General features: G+C 38.9%; 2 protein-coding genes across 2 annotated transcripts in view; one reads left to right on the top strand and one right to left on the bottom strand.

Annotated features, from left to right (window-relative positions):
- The window catches only part of COP1 (Transducin/WD40 repeat-like superfamily protein), a 105,339-nt gene that overhangs the window by 59,280 nt on the left and 19,248 nt on the right, over positions 1 to 26,811 (bottom strand). The window contains 4 exon segments of the mRNA XM_089386245.1: positions 7,495 to 7,560; positions 7,724 to 7,899; positions 8,446 to 8,805; positions 20,711 to 20,866. Of these exon segments, the coding sequence (XP_089242371.1) occupies positions 7,495 to 7,560; positions 7,724 to 7,899; positions 8,446 to 8,805; positions 20,711 to 20,866 (758 nt within the window).
- On the top strand, positions 18,284 to 20,167 carry LOC149224761 (uncharacterized). The gene is made up of 2 exons (XM_089386246.1): positions 18,284 to 18,421; positions 18,546 to 20,167. The coding sequence occupies exons 1-2, from the start codon at positions 18,294 to 18,296 to the stop codon at positions 19,027 to 19,029; spliced, it is 612 nt and encodes a 203-aa protein (XP_089242372.1). The 5' UTR covers positions 18,284 to 18,293; the 3' UTR covers positions 19,030 to 20,167.

Here is a 26,811-nt window from a genome sequence, read left to right as displayed (position 1 = left end):
TCGATTTGTTGACTAGAACTTGACTCCCTAGCCCTCCGGTCTCACGCCCCGGCTTCCGGCACTAGATCTTGACTGTTCCCAGCAAAATTGTGGACTCTCCCTCTAAAGCATTGTGTTGCCTCTCTGAACCTCTAGATGCCTTCACTGCCTTGCACTCCCCGGAACTAGAAAAATCCCCTCTGGTCTACTATCCATGCCCCTCACTGCAAGAAGATCACTCGGTCTCTCTCCGACAACTCAGTTTTACTACTCTTGCGAAATTCTATCTCTAGATCTCACTATCTCAATGTGTTCTCCAAGTGCCCATCAAGCTCCTCCTTATAATCTCTCATTGGAGCACCAACAGCCAAGATTAAAACATAATTAAGGGCTAAGATTAACTGGGAGTTGATCCTCGTCTTTATCTAGAAAATTCACACCAGATTTAATTAATACCCTTTAATTAATCACATTTCCTAAGTTTAGACTTAGGAATACATTAAAAATGATTAAGTATTTTAATTAAACCATCTCTAGGTCGAATTTTCCCAAACGATTTTGGGGTCTTGGAGAATACAAATGCCTTATCCTCTTTGCAAAATCTCGAGGCTAGAGCACATCCGATGCTACAGAAATCAACAATATGTGCTAGGATTAAAGGATGCATCCAACAACTATAAGAGGTCCTTGTAATGTTAGACATGAAGCTCACTCTAAAGAAATTGACAACAAAAACAGACCCACCGCAATTGCAATGCGCAAATATTTGATGATTACCCTAGGTTGAATATAGGTCCAAATTGGAGGAATTTAGTTAAGGGAAAAATCAAACCTAACCAACAACAAAAAATTATCTTGTGGTCCCTAAACACAACACCTGAAGCTAAACAGAAAGTGTCCAAACAAGCATGAGCACCATCAACCAAACTTTGCTCAACCTTGCAAAAAAGAGAGAATCCTCCACAAGATGATTGTTGACCATCTAAAAGCCATCAAGGAGCAAGATGCACCGCACTTAACCCTTAAGATGTGTAACATCCAACGAGTAACCTAAGGCATCTATCGTTAAAACATACAAATATAGGGCCAAGGAGAAGCCCTAGCAAATAGAATGATGCAACGAGATCCAAAGGGGCAAAAAATTATTAACCATGACAAATGTTGATGCATTAGTGAGAGTGGCCATTCACCTAGGTTGAAAGTTTAAACCCTAGGCATGTCAACATCCCTACGATGAAAGACCAATTTACCCAATCATATGTTTTGTCAAAATCAATATCCAAAGAAAAGGAGATCGCTAGCCATTTCCACAAGCCTAGTCCAGAGCCTCCCATGTTGAGATCACAATGTCTAGAATAGACCACCCTTGAACAAACATGTATGTTCCTTTTGAACTACCTTCCATACAAGAAAAGGGATCCTCACAACCACTGCCTTAGCCATAATCTTGTATGCAACAATAAGCAATGTAATGGGCCTACAACCCCCATTGTTGTTCCTATCAGCATTCTTGGGAATGAACTTGATCAAGCCTTTCTTGAAAGATTCAAAAAAAACTACCAAAAGAGAAGACTTCAACTGCCAAACAACAAACCTCATCCCCTATTGTGTCCTACATAGCCTTGTAAAATTCACGAGGAACATCCATACCTAAAGGCTTCCCATTATGCATAAACCTAAGAGTTGCAAAACACTCCTTTTTGAGAAGTCTTTATCCAACCTATTCAGATCACTACTAGAAATGGTGTATGGAATAAGCCTACAACAAGCATTCCTAGCATCCACCATGTATTCTGTTAAAGCATAAGGAGAAAAAATATCTTGAAAATGAAGCTCAACCATACGTTTAACCTCTATGGGACCCTCTACAAGAGATCCATACACCTTGTACAAACCAAGAATGTTATTAGCAGCCATTATTCTCTTCAAGTGGTCAAAGTAGAATTTTGAACCCTCATCCCCCTCTTGAATTCAATGCAATCAAGAACAAACGTCTCAAGTGCCCCTAGCACTATTGCCCTCTCCCTTATCAACAACCATCTCCAATTGTGCAACATCCTCTTGAAGGACCACATTATGAAGATCCTCTTCAAGTAAGATGTATACCTCAAGTCTAAGCTACACCTCTCACAATCCATCATCATGCCCCATCATCTCCTTTTACGAGCCATCGCCATGCCCCACCCTCTAATGAAATTGACAATGCAACACACAACAACCTCCCACCAAAGAAGTCGACCTTGCTCTCCCACTGACCTAAGGGAAAAGTCACAGACCCTCTAAACTAGGACACAAAAATCCACTAGCTTCAACTAAGACAAGTTCAACCTAAACAAAGTTTAAGGTATCAATTCAACGAGTTAACCATCAAGATCACAATTTGAATAAGAAAATGATTTGAACCATAACACCCATCAACATATAAACTAGTGGAAGCTTGCCTAAAAATGACATGCCATCCCTGTAGCCATAGACCCAATCCAACCTACCTTGAACTTTGTCTCAACCTTGCTTGTAATCGGTCCAAGTGAACCAACCACCATAATCAACACCCTTTTGTTTCCAACTAGCATCAAACAGCTTAGGATAGCCCTTGTATCAAGACCATGCTTAATTCTCAACTCTACTAATTGCACAAACCATGCCACTGCCGCAAACACCTTCCCATTCAACCACATTAAACTCACCCGCGGACAACCCAAACCACAAGCAAAAGTGAAGCTATCCAATCCCAAAGTTGACCACATAGCAAACTAAGGATGGAAGCATAGACAACACGATACCCTAGCAAATAGTCCATGTTGACCACTCTGTGTCAACGACCCCATAGCAGTACACCCCTTTTTTCACAAATGGGATCTATCGCTTTCGAGTGTTCGTGCCTTTCAAATTTCATCATCAATCGGAAGTTTTGTAAAGATGTCAACCCATTTTGCATATGTATAATGTAAATATATGATACGTCTGTATGTAACAGCCTAGGGAAACCTATTGTTTTGTTGACGATTTCCATTCTTAGAGGGTTTTTGTCTCATTGATTCATCTGTGTCTCTTGACACAAATGATCGACAGAGTTTTTCCCTCCACCCTCACCCCAAAGCTAGGGTGATTTTGTCGTCAAGATCTTAGGCGAGTCCTAACATTTTAGATCGAGTTTTTGTAGAAGTGACTTGGGAATAATTTTAGCTAATTAGCTAAATTATTTTATTACAAGTCCACTTGGTCTACTAGATTATCTTTTTTGTGTCGTAGAAATGGGCAAATGTTGAGGGTCTATAACAAACGGGTTTTCCCTCATGTGTCAATTAATTAAATTTTCTAGCAAAAATAAATTAAAAAAATCCTAAGCCAGAAATTTAATTAATTAGAGTCAAATTTAAGTTAATTAATTAAATTTTCTGGCAAAAATAAATTAAAATACTAAGCCAGAAATTTAATTAATTTTGTGTCCTAGGAAAAATTAATTCTCCAAATTAAAAAATTCGCAGGTCAGAGAAATTAATTTTTGGAGGTCCCTGGCCAAGGGAATATTGAAAATTTCAGGAGATTTTAGACCCTTGGGCCTTGGTAGTAAAATCAAAGTCAATTTTTTGAGGAAATTTTGAGTCGATTAAAATTCAATTAAATGAAAAATTCGAATTTCCTCAAATAGATCTGAGAAATCAGCCAAGGAAATCTTCAGATCTGAGCTAGATCTAGACCCTAGAGAGCAAGATCTGGACTCAAAGATTGTTTGCAGGAATAGATCTGAGAAATCAGCTAAGGAAATTTTCAAATTTGAGCTAGATCTAGACCCTGGAGGGCAAGATCTAGCCTCAAACTTTTGTTTGCAAGGAAGAAACGATAAGATCTTTCATTAAAGGCTTCAGATCTGAGATTATTTGAGGAAAGTTTTGGCTTTTAAGATAGATCTAGACCCTAGAGAATAAGATCTAATTTCCAAAATTTTTGCAAGGCTAGTCATTGAAGATTTTGCAACAAGTCTGAAGATTTGGGGCTCCCAAGCCCAGATCTGCCTTTCTCCTAGCCCAACGCTAGCCCTATTTGGCCTAGTGCTAACCCTCATTGACCCTAGATTCCCCTTGCTCCATTTCTAATCTGAATATTTAGATTTTCTAAAGCTTATCATTGGTGGTTTTTTGCAAAAAATTGGTAAAAATCTATTTTTCAGGTATTGAAATTTTTTTGGCAACTTGAGCAAGTGATCTTCAAAGCCTAGGGCCTAAGGGTTTGATCTCTAAACCCTCTTTTTCCTACCTGTTTGCTACAACAGTCATATACCTTTCTAATAGTGGTGAAAAACACATCCAAGTGGCTTGAAATTAATTGAAAAAATTGCTAAATACATTAATAAGTCACTTTTGTTTGATGGGTATCAAAAATTTGGCCTAGATCTACATTTTTGGGTGATTGTTATCTCCGAATAATTCTGCTTCTTAAGTCTAAAATATAACAGTGGCAAAATTTCATGTGGGCTGGCCTAAAATCAATTCTTACGTTGTCTAATACATTAAGGAATTAATTTCTTGAATTGGGCATCCATCATTAAGCCTATTTCATATTTTAATTGTTGACTATAATAACTATATCAGATCTGATATAATTCTAGAAATCACATCATAACAGGCTAAAAAAATTTGATAATTTGTGTGGGCAAGTTTGGAAAATTTTCAGTAATTTTTTTACATAAAGATAGCATTGAAAGCTTATTGTTTTCGTTGTCATATTGTTGTTGTCATAACATTTGTTTGTTGTTGTCCTAAAGTTTTTCTTATTGTTGTCCTAAAAAACAATTTCTAAAAATTAAGTGCTCTAACATCATTGTGAAGGTGACTGTCACAAGTTTTCAGAGGACTGATATATTTGTTTGCAACAAGCATTTCTTTGTTGTCATAAATATTTTTTTCTTTTTTGGTGCTCTTATTTTCTCTGAAAACATAACTGTTGTCATAGATATCATATTTGAAAATAAGTGTTTTTGTTTCATTTGTAAAGGCAGTGGTTTGCATAAGATTACATCAACAAATTTGAGTGGTTTTTTGGATTTTGGATTTTGAGTCTAAGTGTCTATTATCTTTTGATTTCCTACTTCAAAAGCACATATACAAGCTTGCTGCCCTAAAACACATTTAAGTTGGGAATAGTCAATATTTATCTTTCTAAAACATTTCTCATGCCTTGACTTGTGAATGGTAATTGCATTGAAATATAATTCTCTTTGAACTAAGTAGCATTGAAGGTGATTTACTCCATTTGCATAATATTGAGTAATGTGAAGATAATTGAATGGTTTGAATCTAATTATCTTTAGCATTATCTTGGAAGAATCCTAATTGTCTAAGGGGAGCGTTGATTATCTTATTGAAGAATTTTCGTTGAAGCAAAAATTGGATAAATGCTCTAGTTCTCTTTCTTGACATTAATATCATTATTGGCTTGCGGTTATTATAAATTTTTTGGCATATTAGTGATTTTTTTTTAAAAGCATATATCGTGTGGTCATCTTGGTTATCTTGTGTATCTTATTGTCACTTGAGGTATTTGGCACTTTCTTTTGTATAAGATTGTCTCTTTATTTCATTAAGTACTCTTGTCATAAAGTTAATACTGAGTACTTGAGCTTTAAACGATCTCACCTCAAGACTACTCACTCATCCCTTTGCTAATCGCATCTTGCATCTCTTTTCATCATAATAACATTTTCTTTAGCAGCAGTGGTCCATCCTATACTTGGTCCTAAATTTCTTAGCAAGATAGTTGACTCCATAAGGCACTGGTATCAATTGTTTAAATCTAATCAAATCATGTAAGTCTTGCTAAATCTAAAACAAGTACTTGGTTGCTTAACTATGTCTCCTGCACTGGTTGGTTCCCAACTAGTGCTCCTTCATTCCATTTCTGTGGGGTCTACCCCCCTTAGTCTGCTATTGGGAGACAATTTAAACGAAGAGATTGGGGATTAGGGTGACAACCCCAGATATGAGTCGTTGTCGTGGTGCCTAGACATTTTGTGAGACAACAGTCCCCAAACATCAATGTGACCTAAACACAATGATCCTCAAGATCCGAACCATGATCTACCACAAAGTTTTGCAAATAGGAAGATTGGGAAAACAACACATCATCACCCCTAGCAATGATCATGATTTCTAAAAGGGCCATTTTGAAAATAGTTCACCGAGTTTCAAAGTTCAAGACTTGTGCATTTAACATCTTGCTAAAAAATCAAATCTAATCTAAATCACTACAAAGCACCATAATTAATCTACTTTCAATTAGAAACTGTCATCATGTGATCATTACAAGACTGTGGGAAAAGCTTCATACAAGAAGATGAAGTCCTAAACTACTATATTAGTTATCCATCTCAAACTCCCCATGCAAGGGGGGTCCATTGATTAGGGAAGAGTGAACAAATGCATCCTTATATGATTTGACCCATGGCTTACTACTAAAGCACCCCCTATCATGGGAGTACAGACAACACAAACCCTAGAAAACAGTCTTGAACCATCAATATGACCCAAACACAAGGATCCTCAAGACCACCACAAAGTTCTACAAATAGGAAGATAAGGCAATCACCACACCCTCGCTCAACTAACAGTGATCGAAATTCCAAAAAGGGCCATTCTGAAAATATTTCATCCAAATCCAAGCCTTAAAACTAGTGGATTTAACATCCTGTGAGAAAATTAAATCCAACCTAAATCTTTGCAAAGCACCACAATTATTCTACTTTCAAATAGCAGTCATCGTAATGTTAAATTCCAGGACAATATGAAAAGCATCATTCAAGAAGATGTCCAAGACAATAAAAAAGGCTTCATTTAAGAAGATGAACTCCTAAACTAATCTATTAGTTATCCATCTCAAATTCCTCCAAGGGTGGAGGTTCTTTGATTAGGCAAGAGTGAACCAATGCATCCCCAAGGGTGGAGGTTCCTTGATTAGGCACGAGTGAACCAATGCATCCTTGTACGATATCAACCATAGCTTAGTGCTAAAGCACCCCCTGCCACTTCCTCGAGTCTTGTCTATACACATGGGACAAGAGCACCCCCCTGCCACTTCCTCGAGTCTTGTCTATACAAATAGGACAAGAGCACCCCCCTGCCACTTCCTCGAGTCTTGTCTATACAAATAGGACAAGAGACCTCCTTACACTTGTGAGACTTTCGCTGTGATCCTGTACTACCAGAGATAGGATAGGTTAACCCACCCTTGATCACAAATGGTTCAGTATAATATCTCGGTTCTTCATAGAGTGTAGCTACTAATAACTTAATTCTTAATTATTATGCCTGTTTTTAGAATTCAGGATATTCTAATCTAAACACCAGCCAAGAAAATATATCAATAGATAATTTACAGATTCCTATGTCCTCATGGCCACCGACTATTTCAATGGCAAAAGACATGATAATTTGATACAAACTTACCAGTCAGCAATAAGTGAAAAATGGAAGCCCCTTAAACACAAGAAATATTATCCCAATAGACAACAATACCCACCTCGATACAATATTTGCAGAGTGGAAAAGATCCCTGTGTCGAAGTTCTGAAATGACCCGCAAACGGCTACAAAATACGCAAGGAAAATATGGATTATTGGTAATAAAATATTACTAAGTGAGACAATCAATATGACAAAAAGTTAATAGGCAAATAATCCACATTCAGAGCCAGTCAAATTGAGATCTAAGAACAATTATCAGCATACAGAAAAAACAAAAAGTAAAACCTGTAACGAGTAAATGTTGTGAGAATAGATTGGAATTCCTCGAGGCCTGCGTGATAGCCTTCTCTACTAATACTGTTCCCATCCCTTTCTTTTCGCAAGCCACCATCACATTGTTTTCGTAATTGAGTGGCCCAGCGTCGCCTTTTTTGCAAGTAGCACTCTTGTAAATCATCGAACTGTTTGAAAAAAGAAAGATAGCATGGGACTTTAAAAGAGTGGTAAAATATCTCTGTCCACACAAAATACTAGTAAACATGAAAAACAATAGAAAACTGTCTGTCATTGTCTTCTTGGAATAGTCCACCCAAGACAAGAAAATACATAACCATAAAATATATTTTAGCCCAAAACTTAAATTTGCCCCTCAAGATCTCTCCCTCTCTCTTCTGATTTTCTATTCGATGATGTGAACAAGGACAAGCTATACTTCCTTTTATCAAGAATTTTGAAGAATTTGCAAAATCCAGTAATAAATTCATATTAGAATAAAACAGTGCTCTGCAAAATTGAAAAATTATGTTAAGATGTATCATCTTTGTATCAGAATACTAAAAACACGTCTTCCAATTTATATTAACTGATAGAGATTAGAGTTGAAATCTTTGAGCTTATAAAATACAAAATGAAAATTATTGACAACAGTCTCAATCACAAAGGCATGAACTGCATCTATAGCATCAATTCCAGCTTTCTTTTAACAACCACCATGATATTTAAGTTACCTGTGCAAGGACTCTTCTTTTCCTTGCGATTGTCAGTCCTGACAAAGTAGGCAAAACCTGGGAATCAAAATGACAAAAATTAGCTCTCTTTTGCATCCCTTAAGAACTAGCTTGTGCTTTGATTTCAGCCTTTTTCTGCTGAAATTTCCCTGGCATAGCATCACCTTGGCCACCACGTACAAAAGCTGTGCGAACATTATTTCCATCATCAATTGCAGCATGACCTAATGTAGTGTCCATTGGCTCATCTAAAAGCATATGTAATTTCCTAGAATATCGTTCTCTAGCTCTAGATAATTCCAGTCTTCGTTTCTCCAATGCTAATATGTCATCCTTGATATAATGGAGATCAGCTTGCACCTGTCAAAAAATAACAAATATGTGAAGCATATGTTATCAAAACAATTTTGCAGTTCTGAAATCAAATTACTTTAATTAGTAAGATACTTCACATTAGGTAAACTTTGTAAATATAAGGAAGAGAATCCAGAACAGTTTATCCCTACAGAGACTATTGGAGATGAAATGTAAGTCATGAGACGAAGTCATCGTCAGATATTGGAAACTAATAGCAAGCAATTTGTAGTTGCAGTTTGCAAATGTCAATGATAAGATGAGAATCCATTTTATAAGAATAGAATACATAATAAATGTGTGGTAAAAATTGGATAAAAATCCATTCATTGTTTCACCATTCTTCTTCAATCTGTAATACTATGAGTTATTTCAAACCTTTTTGAGGTAAAATTCCAATGCTTTTTTAACTAATTGCAGTAAGATTATAGTATCATAATAAAAAAGAAATCGTTGTTGAAATTTGGTACCAGAGGACAGATGGTTCCCTAAGGCTTTGATCTTTGGCCTAGGGAAAAGTGTCCAAAAGAATTTAATTTTTCTCCTAAAGTGATTTTATAATTTTTATAAAGTCAAATCTAATTTAAAAGTGACTTTAAGTAATAAAGTTACTAAAGTTTAATTTTAAAGTGACTTTAATAAAGTCAATGTCAAATTAGAAAAGAAAAGTGACTTTGGAAATAAATGACTAAGTCGGTCTTTATTAAAGTGGGATAAATTAAAAAATAGAAAGTGAGATTTAAATGAGCATTTAATCTCAGCCCTAGATCTCAATCTATTTCAGCCATTGGATTTAGGGATTACCCAAAAGTCACTTAGGGTTAGATTAAGGGAGGAAAAGGAGGAAAAGGTCATTCATTCTTTCATGAGCAGATTGAGAGAGAGAGAGCAAGAGAGCAAGGGAGATTTCTGGACAGGGAGGAGAAGGAGGCAGCGGCTTGGCACACATTCCAAGGCAGCATTTTAGCAAATCCGTACAGCTGAGTGAGCACACAGTGAAAGGCAGATATTGGGCACGATTTTCTAGAAATCCGTACAGCAAGTGCACAGAAATCGAGGAGCAGAAATCCGTACAGCAAGTGGCTGTACCTTGGCACGCAAATCGAGGCAAATCCATAGAACTGTATTGCTGGTTTTTTTCTACACGCAAATCGATGAAATCCATACAACGTATTTAATGGCAGCTTGCACGCTTTTCTAGGAGGTCGTACAACATTTATTGTTGTTCTATTTTGCTGTTGGCAAGTTTTACCAGTTGGCTGTGAGGTACGGAAAACGAGATAAGTTGTAAAATTTACTCGCTGATCTTTTGCTGAATATTTCTCACTATAAAAGGAATTTTCTAGAAAAAAGAAAGAGCTCTCGAACTGGTTTTCCCCAAGAGTTGTAGGGGGTTTTTCCAGGGTCACCTTGACCAAAAATCACTGTGTTTAAATGAGTTAAATCGCTGTTTGTATGTGCTGATTTTTATATTTCTGCATTTTCCAGCATTCTGTAAAATTTCCAGAATTTGTGTTTTCAGCCAAATTTATTTTTCAGTTGTTAAATGTATGGATATGGGAAAGGGCATTTAACTATTTTGGAGAAATAAAGTGAAACTGAAAACTGGGGTGGGAAATGAAAATTTTTTACATGGTATCAGAGCTTGAGTGCTGAAGTGCAGTTTGGGACAGCAAGGAGGAAAATTACAGCCTACTGATTTTTCACTCAGAAAATTCCAGCAAGCTGATTTTTCACAAACAGCAGTTTTATCCTTACTACAGCAGTGCTATTTTTCAGTTTTAGGACAGCAGGATGTCATTGGGATTGAAGGTGGAGGATAGGTTGGATGGGCATAGCAATTACAGCGTTTGGAAGGAGAGAATGCAGAGTATCTTTGAGGAGGCAGAAGTCTGAGACATCATGGTGCATACCACACAGAACCCTGTTGTTGTGCCTACTGATGCTACTCAGTTGGCTAAGTATAATAAAAAGAACAACAATGGTAAAAGACTGATTCTAGACGGAGTCAAAGACCATTGCATTCCTCATGTGAGAGGAAAGAGAAATGTCCATGAGATGTGGACAGCATTGTCCAATCTCTACCAGAGTACCAATGAGAACCGGAAAATGGTCCTGAAGGAGAAGCTGAAGACTATTAAGATGGGTAATGATAATGCAGCTGGATATCTCACCAAGATTACTAATGTGAGAGATGAGTTGGCAGCAATTGAAAAGGTCATTCCACCCACTGAGTTGGTGCGGATTGCAGTGAATGGTCACCCTCATTCATGGATGAACTTTGCTGATGGGGTTTATGCACGTGAGACCCTTCCCACATGGGAGAGGTTTTGGGATGATTGCATTCAGACAGAGATCAGGAAAGGTCAGCTTGGGGCAGCCAAACCAGCTGAGCAGGATGAGGATGTAGCACTGGTGGCAGGAGGCAAGAAAGGCAAAGGGAAGAAGCAGGCTTCCACAAGCAATGGTGGGGGCAAAGGCAAAGGTAAAGGTAAACAGGATAACACACAGAAGGACTATTCCAAGGTGAAGTGTTGGAATTGTCAAAAGATGGGACACTATGCAGTTGTGTGTCCGGAGAAGAAGAAGAAGAAGGGGAAGAACCAGAGCATGGCAGCTTCAGCAGAGGTTGAGGACTTTGCAGATCGTTTTGACCGGGAGTTTGCGTTCACTGCGTGTAAGTCCTCTAGTGCAAGATCACCTGCCACACAGGTTCAGAGGGAGCATGCTTTTCCCTTGATTAGCGGAGCATCTTCAGGTATCTGGTATGTGGACAGTGGGGCTTCACGTCACATGACAGGAGTCTGTGAGTACTTCTCAGAGCTTTCAGAGAGTGGCACTGATATAGAGGTAGTACTCGGTGATGACAGAGTTGTTAGAGCAGTCGAGGTGGGGACACTGACATTTCAGAGAGAATCCAAACCTTCCTTGAAGGTGTCAGATGTTCTTTATGTGCCAGGGATGAGGAAGAACCTCATATCTGTCTCAACTTTAGAGGACAGAGGATATGAGGTACTGTTCAGGGGAGGACAAGGGTTGATGTATCCCAGGGGCACTCCAGCTGATTCAGTTAGAGTGATAGGTGTACGCCATGCAAACGTGTACAAGTTTGCATTCCAGCCCCTTTTGGCATTGAGCAGTAGTATCGACAGCAGAGCTAGCAGTTCTGAGCTGTGTGAGATTTGGCACCGCAGGATGGGGCATATGTATCATGGAGCCTTGAGGACCTTACGGGAGATCACTACAGGTGTGCCAGATTTCAGTGCTGATCATTTTGATACTTGCAGAGGATGTGCAATGGGCAAGTTTGCCAAATCCCCTTTTCCCAGCAGTGACAGCAGAGCGACTGGGATACTTGATTTGATTCATTCTGATGTGAACGGTCGGATGTCTCATGTTTCCTTGAGTGGATATGAGTACTATGTTTTATTCATTAATGATCACTCTAAGAGGACCTGGATTTATTTCTTGAAGACCAAGAGTGAGGTCTTCAAGCGGTTTCAGGAGTTTAGAGCTCTTGTGGAGACACAGACAGGTCGGAAGATCAAGTCCCTGAGGTCGGACAATGGGGGAGAGTACACCCTTGGAGAGTTTGTTGACTATTGTGCGAAGGTAGACATTAGGAGGGAGTTCATTGTTCCTTACAACCCCCAGCAGAACGGGGTTGCGGAGAGGAAGAACAGATCCATCGTAGGGGCTGCCAAAGCCATGTTACATGATCAGGGGTTGCCATTGTTCTTATGGGCAGAGGCTTGCAACACAGTTGTTTATTTGCAAAACAGGAGTCCGCATCGTGCCTTGGGGCACATGACTCTGGAGGAGGCTTTTTCTGGGAAGAAGCCTGATATTGGTCATCTTTGTATCTTTGGGTGCATTACATACTCCTACATACCCAAAGAGAAGAGTACCAAACTAGAGCCCACCGCAAAGAAGGGTATCTTTGTGGGCTACAGTGAGACCTCAAAGGCCTTTCGGATTTACATTCCTGCACAGAGGAAAGTTGTTGTCAGGCGGGATGTGAAGTTCGAAGAGGACAGGGCCTTTAGGAGGTCACGGGAGTGAGTATCTGGATCAGCCAGACCCTCAGCAGCAGTTGAGTCAGTCGCAAGGATCCAATGGGCAGGGATCAGGAGGATCCGAAGGTACATCTATGAGGATGTCGGGTCCGTCAGTGAGCAGTGGCTCGCCGAGCCAGAGGGGTGGTGCTCCAGGCAGCATGCAGAGCAGTTCACTAGGGTACCTCAGTTTCTACAGGTTCAGGTGCAGGCAGGAGGACAGCAGACAGACAGTCAAGAGTTCAGGCTCCTAATGATGATGAGGAGGAGGAGTTTCATTATCCTATGGGAGAAGTGCGCTCAGGGAAGAGGAAGCCCAAGTGGCTTCAGGACACCTTGAGAGATGCCACATCTGTTGCTGAGCCTAAGAGGTCGGTCAGAGAGAGTAGACCACCTGAGAGGTTTTGTAGCTATATGGCAATGGTTACCAACATCCTTGACTCTGAGCCTTCTAGCTATGAGGAGGCAGCTAGCCAGCAGGTCTGGAAAGAGGCCATGCAGGAGGAGTATTCTTCTATCATGAAGAATGATGTTTGGGAGGTGGTGCTGAGGTCTGAGGGCAAATCCGTGGTTACTTCCAGATGGCTTTACAAGGTAAAGCATGCTGCAGATGGCAGCATTGAGAAATTCAAAGCGAGGTTTGTCGCTAGAGGGTTCTCCCAGGTTGAGGGAGTTGATTATGAGGAGACTTTCACTCCCGTGGCTCGATATACTTCGATCCGCTCCATTATATTGATAGCAGGCGCAGCAGAGATGGGTTGGAAGATCCACCAAATGGATGTGAAGACTACATTTCTCAATGGCTTCATACAGGAGGTGTACATTGAGCAGCCACAGGGCTTTGTGGTGCATGGGAAGGAGTCCCATGTGTGCAGACTGAAGAAGGCCCTTTATGAACTGAAGCAAGCTCCCAGAGCTTGGTACTCCAGGATAGATACATACTTGCAGGGGATGGGTTTCACAAAGAGTGAGGCAGATCCGAACCGTTACTTTATTGTGATAGGTGAGGAGCCTCTCATTCTGGTGTTGTATGTGGATGACTTAGTCATTATAGGTGCAGAGAGACTCATAGAGCACTGCAAGAGAGATCTTGCAGCGAAGTTTGAGATGAAGGACATCGGCTTGATGCATTACTTTTTGGGTTTGGAGGTATGGCAGGAGGAGGGGCATTTCTTCCTGGGGCAGGGGAAGTATATTGTGGACATTCTTGGCAGATTTCACATGGAGGATTGTAAACCCATGTCGACACCGATGATTACCAACTAGAAGAAGCTTCATGCTTCGGATTCCGAGTTGGTGGATCCCACATTGTACAGGCAACTGATTGGTTCCTTGATGTATTTTGTCAACACTAGACCAGATATTTGTTTTGCAGTCAACACGATGAGTCAGTTTATGTGTGAGCATAGGAAGGTTCATTGGGTGGCTGCAAAACACATTTTGCGGTACTTGCAGGGGACAGTGGATTATGGTTTGGACTATAGGCAGGGGGATGGAGTGAGATTGGCAGGTTATACTAATTCTGATTGGGCAGGTTGTGCTTTTGATAGGAAGAGCACTTCAGGGTGCTGTTTTGGGTTGGGTTCGGCAGTAGTGTCATGGTTCAGCCGGAAGCAGCAAGCAGTAGCATTGAGTTCAGTGGAAGCAGAGTATATGGCAACCAGTCTAGCTAGTTGTGAGGCCCTCTGGCTTCGCAAGATGTTGTTTGGCTTATTTGGTCAGCCATTGAGACCTTCAGTGATTTATTGTGATAATCAGAGTTGCATTAAACTCACGGAAAATCCAGTATTTCATGACAGGTCAAAGCATATCGGGATCAAATATCATTTCATCAGAGACTGTGTTTAGAAGGGCACTGTGAAGCTTGAGTATATTCCCACTGATGAGCAGGTTGCAGATATTCTTACCAAAGCCTTACCACGGGGCAAGCATGACTACTTCAGAGACAAGATGGGTGTGGTGAGGAACACCTTCCTCGGTAAGAGGGAGTGTTGAAATTTGGTACCGGAGGACAAGTGGTTCCCTAAAGCTTTGATCTTTGGCCTAGGGAAAAGTGTCTAATAAAGTGACTTTATAATTTTTATAAAGTCAAATCTAATTTAAAAGTGACTTAAGTGATAAAGTTACTAAAGTCTAATTTTAAAGTGACTTTAATAAAGTCAATGTAAAATTAGAAAGGAAAATTGACTTTGGAAATAAATGACTAAGTCGGTCTTTATTAAAGTGGGGTGAATTAAAAAATAGAAAGTGAGATTTAAATGAGCATTTAATCTCAGCCCTAGATTTCAATCTATTTCAGCCATTGGATTTAGGGATTACCCAAAAGTCACTTAGGGTTAGATTAAGGAAGGAAAAGGAGGAAAAGGTCATTCATTCTTTCATGAGCAGATTGAGAGAGAGAGAGAGCAAGAGAGCAAGGGAGATTTCTGGACAGGGAGGAGAAGGAGGCAGCAGCTTGGCACACATTCCAAGGCAGCGTTTTAGCAAATCCGTACAGCTGAGTGAGCACATAGTGAAAGGCAGATATTGGGCACGATTTTCTAGAAATCCGTACAGCAAGTGCAAAGAAATTGAGGAGCAGAAATCCGTACAGCAAGTGGTTGTACCTTGGCACGCAAATTGAGGCAAATCCGTACAACTGTATTGCTATTTTTTTCTACACGCAAATCGAGGAAATCCGTATAGCACATTTAATGGCAGCTTGCACGCTTTTCTAGGAGGCCATACAGCATTTATTGTTGTTCTGTTTTGCTGTTGGCAAGTTTTTCCAGTTGGCTGTGAGGCACGGAAAATGAGATAAGTTGTAAAATTTACTTGCTGATTTTTGGCTGAATATTTCTCACTGTAAAAGGCATTTTCCAGAAATAAGAAAGAGCTCTCGAATTGGTTTTCCCCAAAAGTTGTAGGGGGTTTTTCCCAGTGTTGTTAAAATCGTGATAAAATCGCGATTTTATCGTAAAAGCGCGATTTTTTCATTTAGCCGATTCAAATCGCGATTTTTATACATAAAAATCGCCACTTTTTTTTATAACGATTTTTATCGAAAAAATCGCGATTTTTTGAAAAAATCGCGATTTTTTATGTTAAAATCGCCAGAGGCGCGGCCAGCGGGCGTTTTATATAGAAAATCGATTTTTCTTTTATTTCATTCAGCAGTCCGCGCGGAGGAGGAGGAGAAGAAGTGAGGGAGAGGGTTGCCGTCGGATTTGGGAGCGAATCCAAGCGATTTTAGGAGGAATCCAAGCCAAGATCACCAATTTGTCCATAAACCAGGTATGTAGATTAATTTTTTTTTGTTTTGGTTCTATAAAAACTTTGTTTTTCATTGTTTTTAAAGAATTTTTGGAAATTTTTCATTGATTTGGGATGGGTTATTTGTTATGACTATGAGAACCAATTTTTTATTTTTATTTTCTCATTTTCTTTAAACATTGTTTATTTTTTTTTATTTTTCATTGTTTTTTGGCATTTGGTTGGGTAACTTGGGTTTAGAAATTGGGATTTTGGAAATAATTAGCTTGTAATTTTGCAAATGCTAAATTGTAATTTGTATTTACTATTATCATTTATGTAATCCTAAATTCCTATTTCCTAATCCTTATTTTTCCATAGGTTTGCAAATTCAAAATTCAAAAACAAACATGCCAAGGAAATTGGATCCTTTCTGGGAATATGGTGACCCTAAAACTCCGAATGATAGACAAAACTTGTATTGCAAGTTGTGTGGAAAGGAAATATTCGGGGGGGTGTACAGGTTGAAGTTCCACCTTGCACAAATCCCTGGACGTGATGTGGGGCCCTGTCTAAAGACAAATGCTGAAATTATCCAAAAAGCCATGAGAGCATTGGGAGAATTAGAGCACACTAGAGACGCCAAAGAAGAACTCAAAAGGCAACTAAAAAGGTCAGCTGAAGGAAGTGGGCCAAGTGGCACAGGTTCTACTGCAGCGTCAGTCAATCCGGTAGCTGCATCATCATATTTTGTTCCTCGAACCACACCTGGTTCACAACCAACTATTGGTTCAATGCTAAAAAGAACTGAAAAAGAAAAAGCTGACAAGTTGATGACAAAATTTCTCCTCTGGAGTGATATTCCTTTCAGCATTATAAGGAATAATCCATTTTTCCAACCTACTGTTGATGCTATTGCCAGTGTTGGCCCGGGGTACAAACTCCCTTCTCTTCATGATTTCAGAGGCCGGCTTCTTCAAGATGAAAAGCGTGACTGCACCCAAAGATTGGAGGATTTTAGGGCATCATGGGCACAAACAGGATGCACTGTTATGTCAGATGGTTGGACTGACCAAAAGGGGAGAACCCTTATAAACTTCTTGGTTAGTTGTCCCTTGGGGACTATGTTTATCAAATCTGTTGATGCAACTCATCAAATCAAAGATGCAAGAACTTTATGTGATTTGCTGGATGTGTTTATTTTGGAGGTGGGTGCAGAAAATGTTGTCCAAGTCATAACGGACAATGCTGCAAATTATGTTGCTGCTGGTAGAATGCTTATGGACAGGCATCCTGCTTTATTTTGGACACCTTGTGCTGCCCATTGTATTGATTTGATGTTAGAGGACATTGGGAAAATTCCCTTTGTCAAAGAGGTTGTTGACTCATCAAAAAGCATCACAAAATTTATTTACAATCACACATCTGTGCTTAGCTTGATGAGAAAATGCACCAACAACAAAGAGTTGGTGCGCCCCGCCATTACACGGTTTGCGACGAGTTTCATATCTCTTCAATCCCTCTTGAATTCTATGTGGGATTTGAAGAGAATGTTTCTTTCAGAGGAGTGGCGTGCTTCGTCAATGAGCCGCAAACCAGAAGAAGAGGCCGTCTGCAGAGTAGTTTCATACCAGGAGGACTTCTGGGCGGGAGTGCAGGAGGTGTGCGCTGTTACAGAACCTTTGGTAAAGGTTCTTCGGTTGGTTGATGGTGAGAAGCCCGCAATGGGCTATTTGTATGAAGCCATGGATAGGGCCAAAGAAGCCATTCGGTCCTACTATGATGACAAGGGAGATGATGGGTTCCAGAGACAACTCCTTCTATGGAACGTCATTGATGAGCGATGGAACAACACACTCCATCGTCCCATTCATGCTGCTGGGCTTTTCCTGAACCCTGCATTTTCTTATGCATGTGGGTTTAATTTTGATGTTGAGGTCATGGAAGGATTATTAACCTGTGTCCAGAAGATGGTGAGATCTTCAGAAGAACGTATGGAGATCTCTAGACAAATTGAGCAATATAAGTTGTCAGGTGGCTTATTTGGCTTTGAGATGGCTGTCATTGATAGGACGGTTAAAATGCCAGGTATTTTTTAGTTTGTAGTATGTACTTTGTTTCAAATTTCATTGTTTCTTCAAATTCCATTTTTTTCTTATGTTTATTTAAAATTTTATTTGTAATTTTGTTGTAGACGCATGGTGGAAGATGTATGGTGGCAGAGTACCCCTTTTGCAAAATCTTGCCATACGCATCCTCAGCCAAACATGCAGCTCCTCGGGATGTGAGCGCAATTGGAGTGTATTTGAAAAAATACACAACAAGAAGCGCAATAGGTTAACACTTAAACATTTAAAATATTGCAAATTTCCAAATAAATTTTTGAATTCATTAAAGTTTTAAACAATATTTTTTTTATAATATTAATTATTAATTTATTATTTCATGAACTTTGTACAGGTTGGAGTCCCATAGACTTAATGACATGGTCTATGTCTACTACAATCTTCGATTGTGGGTGAAACAACTAGAGAAGACACCTGATACGGAAGCCATCTCATTGGATGGGATTGACACCACTGCTGAATGGAGGGTTGAGACCGAGAGGCCTCTCATGGATCCCACTGAGGATTGGTTAGTGCAGGATGAGGGGGAGGAGGAGGAGGAGCAGGAGCAGGAGCAGGAGCAGGAGGAGGAGGAGTTGGAGGAGCAGGAGGAGGAGGTGACACCGCCTACCAGGGCTACCCGGGCTACCACTACCACCAGTAGAGGACGTGGTCTCCATCCACCTCAGCCTCCTGTAGCTGCTACTACTAGTTCTTCAGCTTCTAGAGCACGTCAGACTCCACTGCCATTTCCACCACCACAGGCACCAGCTTCTACATCTAGAGGGAAAGAGAAAGTTGTGCCATTTTCTCGCAAGAGGGGCAGAGGAAATCAATAGGATTAGACTTTCATTTTATTGTATATGACATTATGACATGATGAGATACATTATCATATTTTTTGTTGATATTTTGAGGCTGAGTTGGACTTGGGACTCAGGACTTACTATTCAGGACATGATTCAATGTTATGTGTGATTTTAGCGCTAGAAATGATATTAAACATCTTATATATTAGTTTTTTTATCATATTTATGTGTCAATGTATTTATTTTATGTTGTAGATGGTTTAGATATTAAAAAAATTGAAAAAAATTGAAAAAAAATGAATATTTTTGTGCCAAACGATTTTTTCCCGCTTTTTTCCGATTTTTTCCCGATTTTAACGATTTTTTCCGCTTTTTTCCCGGCGCCGATTAAATCCCGATCGCGATGTGTGCAACACTGGTTTTTCCAGGGTCACCTTGACCAAAAATCACTGTGTTTAAATGAGTTAAATGGTTGTTTGTATGTGCTGATTTTTATATTTCTGCATTTTCCAGCATTCTGTAAAATTTCCAGAATTTGTGTTTTCAGCAAAATTTATTTTTCAGTTGTTAAATATATGGATATGGGAAAAGACATTTAACTATTTTGGAGAAATAAGGTGAAACTGAAAACCGGGGTGGGAAATGAAAATTTTTTACAATTGTATTTTTGAAGTTGCTTATGCATTCTACCAAAGAATTAGAGGCCAACCACAGCTTGCCCCACAAAAGCTAGGAATTTTTTAGAACATCAATCCCATTCTGGCTACACTTAAAACCTGCTGGTAAGGAAACAATAATGCAGAACATTATGCTTTCCTGTACAAATAGAGTAGACATTAGCCCCAATGTTAAAAGCTAATTCTTGCCACTTCACAAAAATACAATGGCAGCTATTTAGCCTCTTCCATAAATTTTCCCATGAGAAATTTGCCTTTTCAACAACCTTGAACTCTTGTGTCTCCTTCACACACAGCCTTTCTTTCATATGTCCACTCCTATTTGAGAGAAAGAGAAAAAATTTCATCCAAAAGAGTCCACTGTGGTTCTGTGCTTCATTCAGCAATCAATGTGGCATCAAGTAACAAAGCAGTATGCTCATTGAATATAACATATATACTCATATGACTTTGCTATGGATTGATAGTTGATGAATATATTGTAACTAATCTTGATAGTTATGAGCTCGTTTTAAATATACACTAGCCTATGACTACAATGTAGTTAAAACTGTGGCCAAATACACAATTGCAGCAAATTGCTAATCAGGATGAATTTCAGTGGTGATACAACCATTGATCTGAGCAGCACTTGTGTAAGGAATGAATTATCAATTCCTTGATAGGCATCAATCTCTGCAATAAGGCCCCGTTAGGCTTGTGAATACTGCTTATAAGATATAGAGACGCCCCTTTAATGGCCTCAAGTACTTGGAGTGTAAGAGCGCTGAAGAGAGGGCCTGCACATTTAACTGAAATATTTTTTCCATTGTTACCAATGTCATCATTCTTTGAAGTTGGCATAAGTAGAAGTTTTATATTTCAGAACCCCCATAGTCCAGACTCCAACAATCAGTCAATCCAGTCCATTCTTTATTTTAAAACACTCCCAAGATGTTGCATATTTCAAGCATGTGGAACAATGAAACTGGACATAACAATTAAGAAAAACTATTACAGTATTGCTATATAGCATCCTATAAAACATTATGGACCTCATTCAACTCTGCCTGTTTCTGCTGCCTCAATCGTTGCAAGAAGTCCAGGAGTATCTCCATATTAGTTTCAGCTTCCTCTTGTTCCATCTTCCGCTTCTTCTCAGCAAGAAGAGTCAAGAGAAAATCCAGCTCCTTCACTGAGACTTCTGCTCCCTGTATGAAGAAGAAAAAAATGTGAATTAAAAGTTGGACAGACCAATATATGCTTTTATAAGAGGGAAAAGTTTTCATTTTGGATAACAAATCAAGACATGATTTATTTGGGAAGAGATTTCTCAGTAGCTTATGAAACATAGATACTGCAAGCACGTAAGTCATAAAAACAAACATTTCTGCTAAACTAATCAGAGCCATTAAAAGAGGAACTCTCAGAATACACAAGACTAATAGCATGCACTGAGAAAGGACAATAGTGTAAAAAAATATATAACAAGTATGTTAATCGTCAATTACATATGATCACATTAAGCCGCATAAATGGCCTCGCCTTGAAATTGGGTATTGTTGCATTTCATGAATATTTACAGTTTCACATAAACCTCAGAAAAGATATTAGCACTGAATGGGCTGGTAAAAAGACACTCAGTAATATCAATGACTCAGGCCACTTCCTATTGAATGATAATGCTAGAATAGGCAAGTAGACCAAAGTGCCTTCTACATTGGAACTGAACTTGCTCATCTTGGAATTTACAACTATAACAATTTAAAAAGCTCATGGCATATAGCAGTCTCCTGAAGGAGAAAGGAGGTCATAATCTGATGGATATCTACACACAATGATGTTACTAATTTCCACAAATGACCAAAAGATAGGTCAATGGCACTAGAAAGTACAGGTCTCAATAGCAATGTAGGATTGTCAATAAATCTTAGGTGCAGAAAGAAATACAAAATAAAAATACAATTTAAAGGGGCTAACCCAGAAGGTAAGTCCTAGAAAGAGGAGAAAAGAAGAGTGCCACTACTCTGCACCAAACGGAGAAGTAGAAGAGAAACTATCTCCATCATCACTGTTGGGTTACTGTGTAGCTGGAACAGTGGTCCCACTACAACCCTCTTTCTTCTTCCAGCAGAGTTCCGTACAGAATAACCCTCTTTCTTCTTTCAGCAGTCCATACAGCAATGACAAGGGTGCTGTAGTTCTTATGGAGGACAGTGAGATATGAAGGGCGCATGCATGTCTAAGCATGCATGTGCCATCTTCAGTATGTTTCCAGTTTCACTAGCTTTTTCTAAATTTAGCAGTTTAGTACTCATTTGGTTTTGTCTTATTTAGATTCGCATGCACTAAGATAGAGATCCAGTTCCCTAGGTGAGGCAAAGTGCTCTTGCATGAGGATTTTCCAGCTGAGGTGAAAAGCACAGATCTCTACGAGGGTGCACCTTAACTTGGCGCAGTGATCCATGCAGGCGGGTGCACTAGAATTAGGATTTACAGTGCCTCCAGTGGCGCTGTTGCACATGTGTCTAAATTCATGGTACCTCTCTTCTTCCTAGTCTATAAAGCTAAGTTGCACTGAAACGGATATGGGAACGGATACGGATACGGGATTTGAAACGGATACGACAAATTTTCAAAATATCAAGATACGATACGGCAAGGAAACGGCATATATATATATATATATATATATATATATTTCATATTACCATTCATCTTTTATAATCTAGAACCTATATCTAAATATGCATAGTCATCGTCATGAATTCAACATAAACAAATCATCATCATCAATTCAACATAAACATTGTCATCATCATTAATGATTATTATAACATTCAACATATTATCATCATCATTAATAATGTAATCAGAAATGCTACAGCCTTTGTGCTTTCGGGTCCAACTCCTTCAAAGAACGTGTCATGCATGGCAGATGATATCTATCTTCCTTGCATGACAATTAAAAGGCCCATGGGATCATTGGGATATTCCATCAAGACCTATTTGAACATTTCAATCTTCTCAATGTCAGCTTGGTCTCATGACTATATGCAGGCACAAGATTGGCTAGAGAAGATTTGTTATATTGGAGGGATTTATGAAATCAAGAGCAAAATCAATGACAATTAACAAAACCTTAACCAAAATGAAAATTAATCGCTCAAATAAATCTCTTTACGAAGACATTCATCAAACCCTTTTATTTGCATTTTTGAACATCTATCTTTTTCTTAGTAAGAATCCTTGATAAATATATGGAGTGTCGTTGTTTCTAAAGATTTAGAAAAGACTTTATGAGACTCTGTTTATAGTGAGTTTATTTGCAAATCTGATTTCTTCATTTTTATTATTTATTTATGGCTATACAAATTTTCAAGCTTTTTAACATTTTAAGAGTGGATTCTGATCACAATTTTCGTAACGGATCCAAAAAAATTTAAATCCCTTGGAAACGTATCCAATTCCAAATCTAAAGTTTCCGATTTTTTGAAACGGCACAAAAACGTTTTTACAGAGTTTCCGACAAGAATCGTATCCGTTTATGTATCGAAAACGAGGCTCCGCATTTCCGGAAAATTCTTCAGGAGTTTCCGGTAACTTAGCTATAAGGGAGAAGCAGGACACAAGTCTTTCACACTGGAGAGTGTGAGCTCTGAGCTTTAGTTTTAGTCCATGTTTTCAGAATTAATAAGAAAAATCAGATGTTGTTTTGAGTGTCCAGATAAGTGCCTTTGCCATTCATTTCCCAGCAGTATGAGTTTGTAGATTACATTTGCTACAAGTTCATCTTTTTAGCTTTAGCAATCTTTAGTTTGAGGTTAAATTTTAGAGATTAGTATCTGTCACCACAGTTTGATTTTTGACAATCATCAAATATTATGAAGGTAACCAATGCAAAGTCTAATAATGTCCTGCAGAGAATGGTCAGGACTAAGTGGGTTAGCTTGCGTAATCTTTGGAGCTAGTGTGCTCCACAAAAGAGCTCTTCTGACATCCAAGGCCGAGAATAGATATTTAGTCATAGACACCAGACTGCTCAATCTAAGATGGTAGGCAGTCGAAACCCACGGGAGTGGGCATGTCTCGCTAGCTAAATGAAAGTGGGTTGTATCCTGGCAGAATGGGAAAGCAGACGCCATCACACCAACCATCATCTCTATCCATTGTTGGAGGATCTGTAGGCATATTTGTTCCCCCCAAAACACCCAAACAAGACAAAAGAAAGAAGTGATAAATCTAGTGGAACTAGGTTTAGATAAATTAAAATCTCCCGCAATCTAACATCTATGAGTGACTGCCTTTTGGATATAGATAGAAACAAGTCTAGTATGGATATTGTGAAAGATAACAAGGAACTCTCCTAAATCTCAAAATGAATAGTGAAATCTCTCAAGGATCTCACAATACAAGGAACAAACTAGAAACGAAGTGCAGCTCTAACTCAGCTTCTTATAGTAAGATAAAGTCAACATATCCTATCCCTATGTGGGATATGGTGATCAGACTCAAAATGCAACTAATGAGAATAGGCCCTCAATTGATCACATAGATCTTAAGACCATGTAACCAATGGCACTAAACATAGTCTAGATAGGCAATGAAGAGTTTATGGCACAAAATGTTCAAAGAAGGCCCTCTTAGTTTCAAGAAACTACGTGGGGAATAAGGCATCGAAAACACCTAAATGAATAATCGATATGTGTCTTCTTTGATCACCTTATTTTCTCTCCTTTTGAAGGTAGAAGGTGACTTGGGACATCCATAAAGGTAGGAAGATGTTTGAAAGAGATGTCAATGGATTGAAGAACTAGCATTGCCTTCGCCCTAGGAGATCCATGGAGGCAATCTCCTCCAAGGAATGATGGGAAAATGTGGATACCTCTCCTATCCAATAGCTGAATCACCCAAAGTGTAAATCATGTAAACAAGGAGACAACCCCGACAAGCCTAGAAATGCTCTTAAGGTGCAAGGGATGGGAAACAAACTCAAGATGTATAATGACTTGAGGAACTTTTGTTTGCAACAGATTATACGCTAGAGCATGATGCATTGGACTCTCTCCAATCCTATCCAACCAACTAGCAATACATTCCACAAACCTCATAACCATAGAGAATACTAGGTTTCATAAATGTGTTGAATAGGTGCATTGTCGAGGGCATGTTTCATTACCTCAGTTTGGGTATTCTTATACCAAATCATGGGTACAATTTAATTTGTTCATTGTATCACTCCTACTTGTTGATTAAACCCTAGTTCAAGCATCTGAGCAAATATCTTTGTTTTCCTCATTGTCTATATGTCCAATGGCCGATGGTTATTAGTATCACTCAATTGCTCCTCGCCTTAAAACAATATGTGATCCAATCATGGCCCTATGTAATGCATGACAGAGCACATGCAGTTAGCAAGCACTTTACCAATTTGCAACATGCTATCACTATGGAAAACATGTAAAAATATAGAAAATTCCATATGATATGGAATCCTAAGAGGGTGACATGGGACCTAAACAAATGTATGGAACTGATGAAGCCACCATGCACCCATAAGCACTATTTTCTCATATAAATTCATGGTTCTGGGGTGAAGAAAGTTAGTCTGAAAGCTTCTGAGACTTTAAGCCTTAGAGCCCTTGGAAACCCATTCAAGCCATTGTGAACAATCATGATTTTCAGTGATTACAATAAGACCCTTCTTTCTCTTCATTCTTATTGATTTGTCCCAAATTGTTAGGGTATTGATGCCTCAAAATCTAGCAAGCCTTGTGAGGGGGCTCACAAGACAAGGGCTAGACCTTGTTGCAACAATTAGGTAGATTACCGCTATTACCTTAGCAATATTCTTCTTGCTATTTAGTGGAATTTTACCATAAGGGAGGCTTTCCAGTTATCACCTAAGAGGATATTCTATGTTATATGGCTCAAGGTGATAAAAGCATAGGCTAGGTGGAGATACTTCAATGATGGAAAAGGGCTCGAGACTCTTTAATAAAGGAAAAGCATATTATGCACCAAGACTAGCAAAGGCCTTTATGACCTAAGATTTTTTGATATGTAGCAACAAAGGAGTACCTAGGCACATATGAGTCAAAGAAAGGGTTTACTAAAAGGTAGAATCAATAAAATAACAAAGAAAACCCTCCAATTAAGCCTCAAGTTGAAGCCCTACTAGGGTTAGGGTTTCTAGGGCACAAAAAATGTCTAGAGAAGGATGACATCAACCTTCCAAGGGGAAGTTTTACCATGCAAAAGGCTTGATTTTGAGTTAGAAGGATCCTCAAGGTAAGACTTAGGCTCTATTTCCACAAACGCTCATCCATATGAGCCCTAAACTCACTTAGCGGTAGCTAAATGCCCTAGTGGCTTGCCTTAAAAGGTTTACAAAATAGAAAGAAAAAAAAAAGTAAAAATATTAAGTTTCTCAAAAAATTTGATCAACACAAATGTTGTTAGTGCCTAATCCTACTTGGGTGATAGTCCTTTGGGCTACTTCAAAAGATAAAGGACAAATGCTTGGATAAGGGGGAAAACTTCTTAGATAATTCCAAATCTAGCCACAGGAATTCTCTCAAAATTTGTGAGGGCCTAGAGGACACCCCAGCACGCTTGTGCTCCAACTCGCTCACCAAATGGATGGTTACAATAGATTTTGTGTGATGCCCTAAGAGACACTAGGGTTAGGGCTTAGAAAAAGAGAGAGGGAGGTGAAAAGATTTTCATTGAAGTGATCACCAAGGATTAGACTAGTGCCTAGTCTATTGGGAAAATGGAGTCAATGAGATTTCTATCTATGGAGAATTTTATGCCCAATCAAGGAGTTACCCAGCAACTTCACATAGCCCTAAGGGCATCAACTAGGTTACCAAGAAAATTTATACTTCTTATTGCTGCAATTTGATGGCTTATCAAGGCAATTACTTAGATAATAAACCATAGGGACATTCATTCACCATATTAGACATGTAGCATATGCAAAACCTTCACAAAATCATATTCGCACTTCAATTAGGGTAGAAACATAGATTCCATGAGCAAAAATTCCATACGTTACACATGTGACATAAAATAGAGAAATATACAATGAAAGAGCACTATATAAAATAGAGAGATATACCATGAAGAGCACTTACAAGTATAGCGAATATAT

This window comes from Pinus tabuliformis, chromosome Q, assembly GCF_031772625.1.
Source record: "Pinus tabuliformis cultivar Carrire ecotype Pingquan chromosome Q, CPIR1, whole genome shotgun sequence".
Taxonomy (NCBI): Eukaryota; Viridiplantae; Streptophyta; class Pinopsida; order Pinales; family Pinaceae; genus Pinus; species Pinus tabuliformis.
Note: the sequence above shows the minus strand (reverse complement) of the source record. Positions and strands in the feature narration are given on the sequence as shown.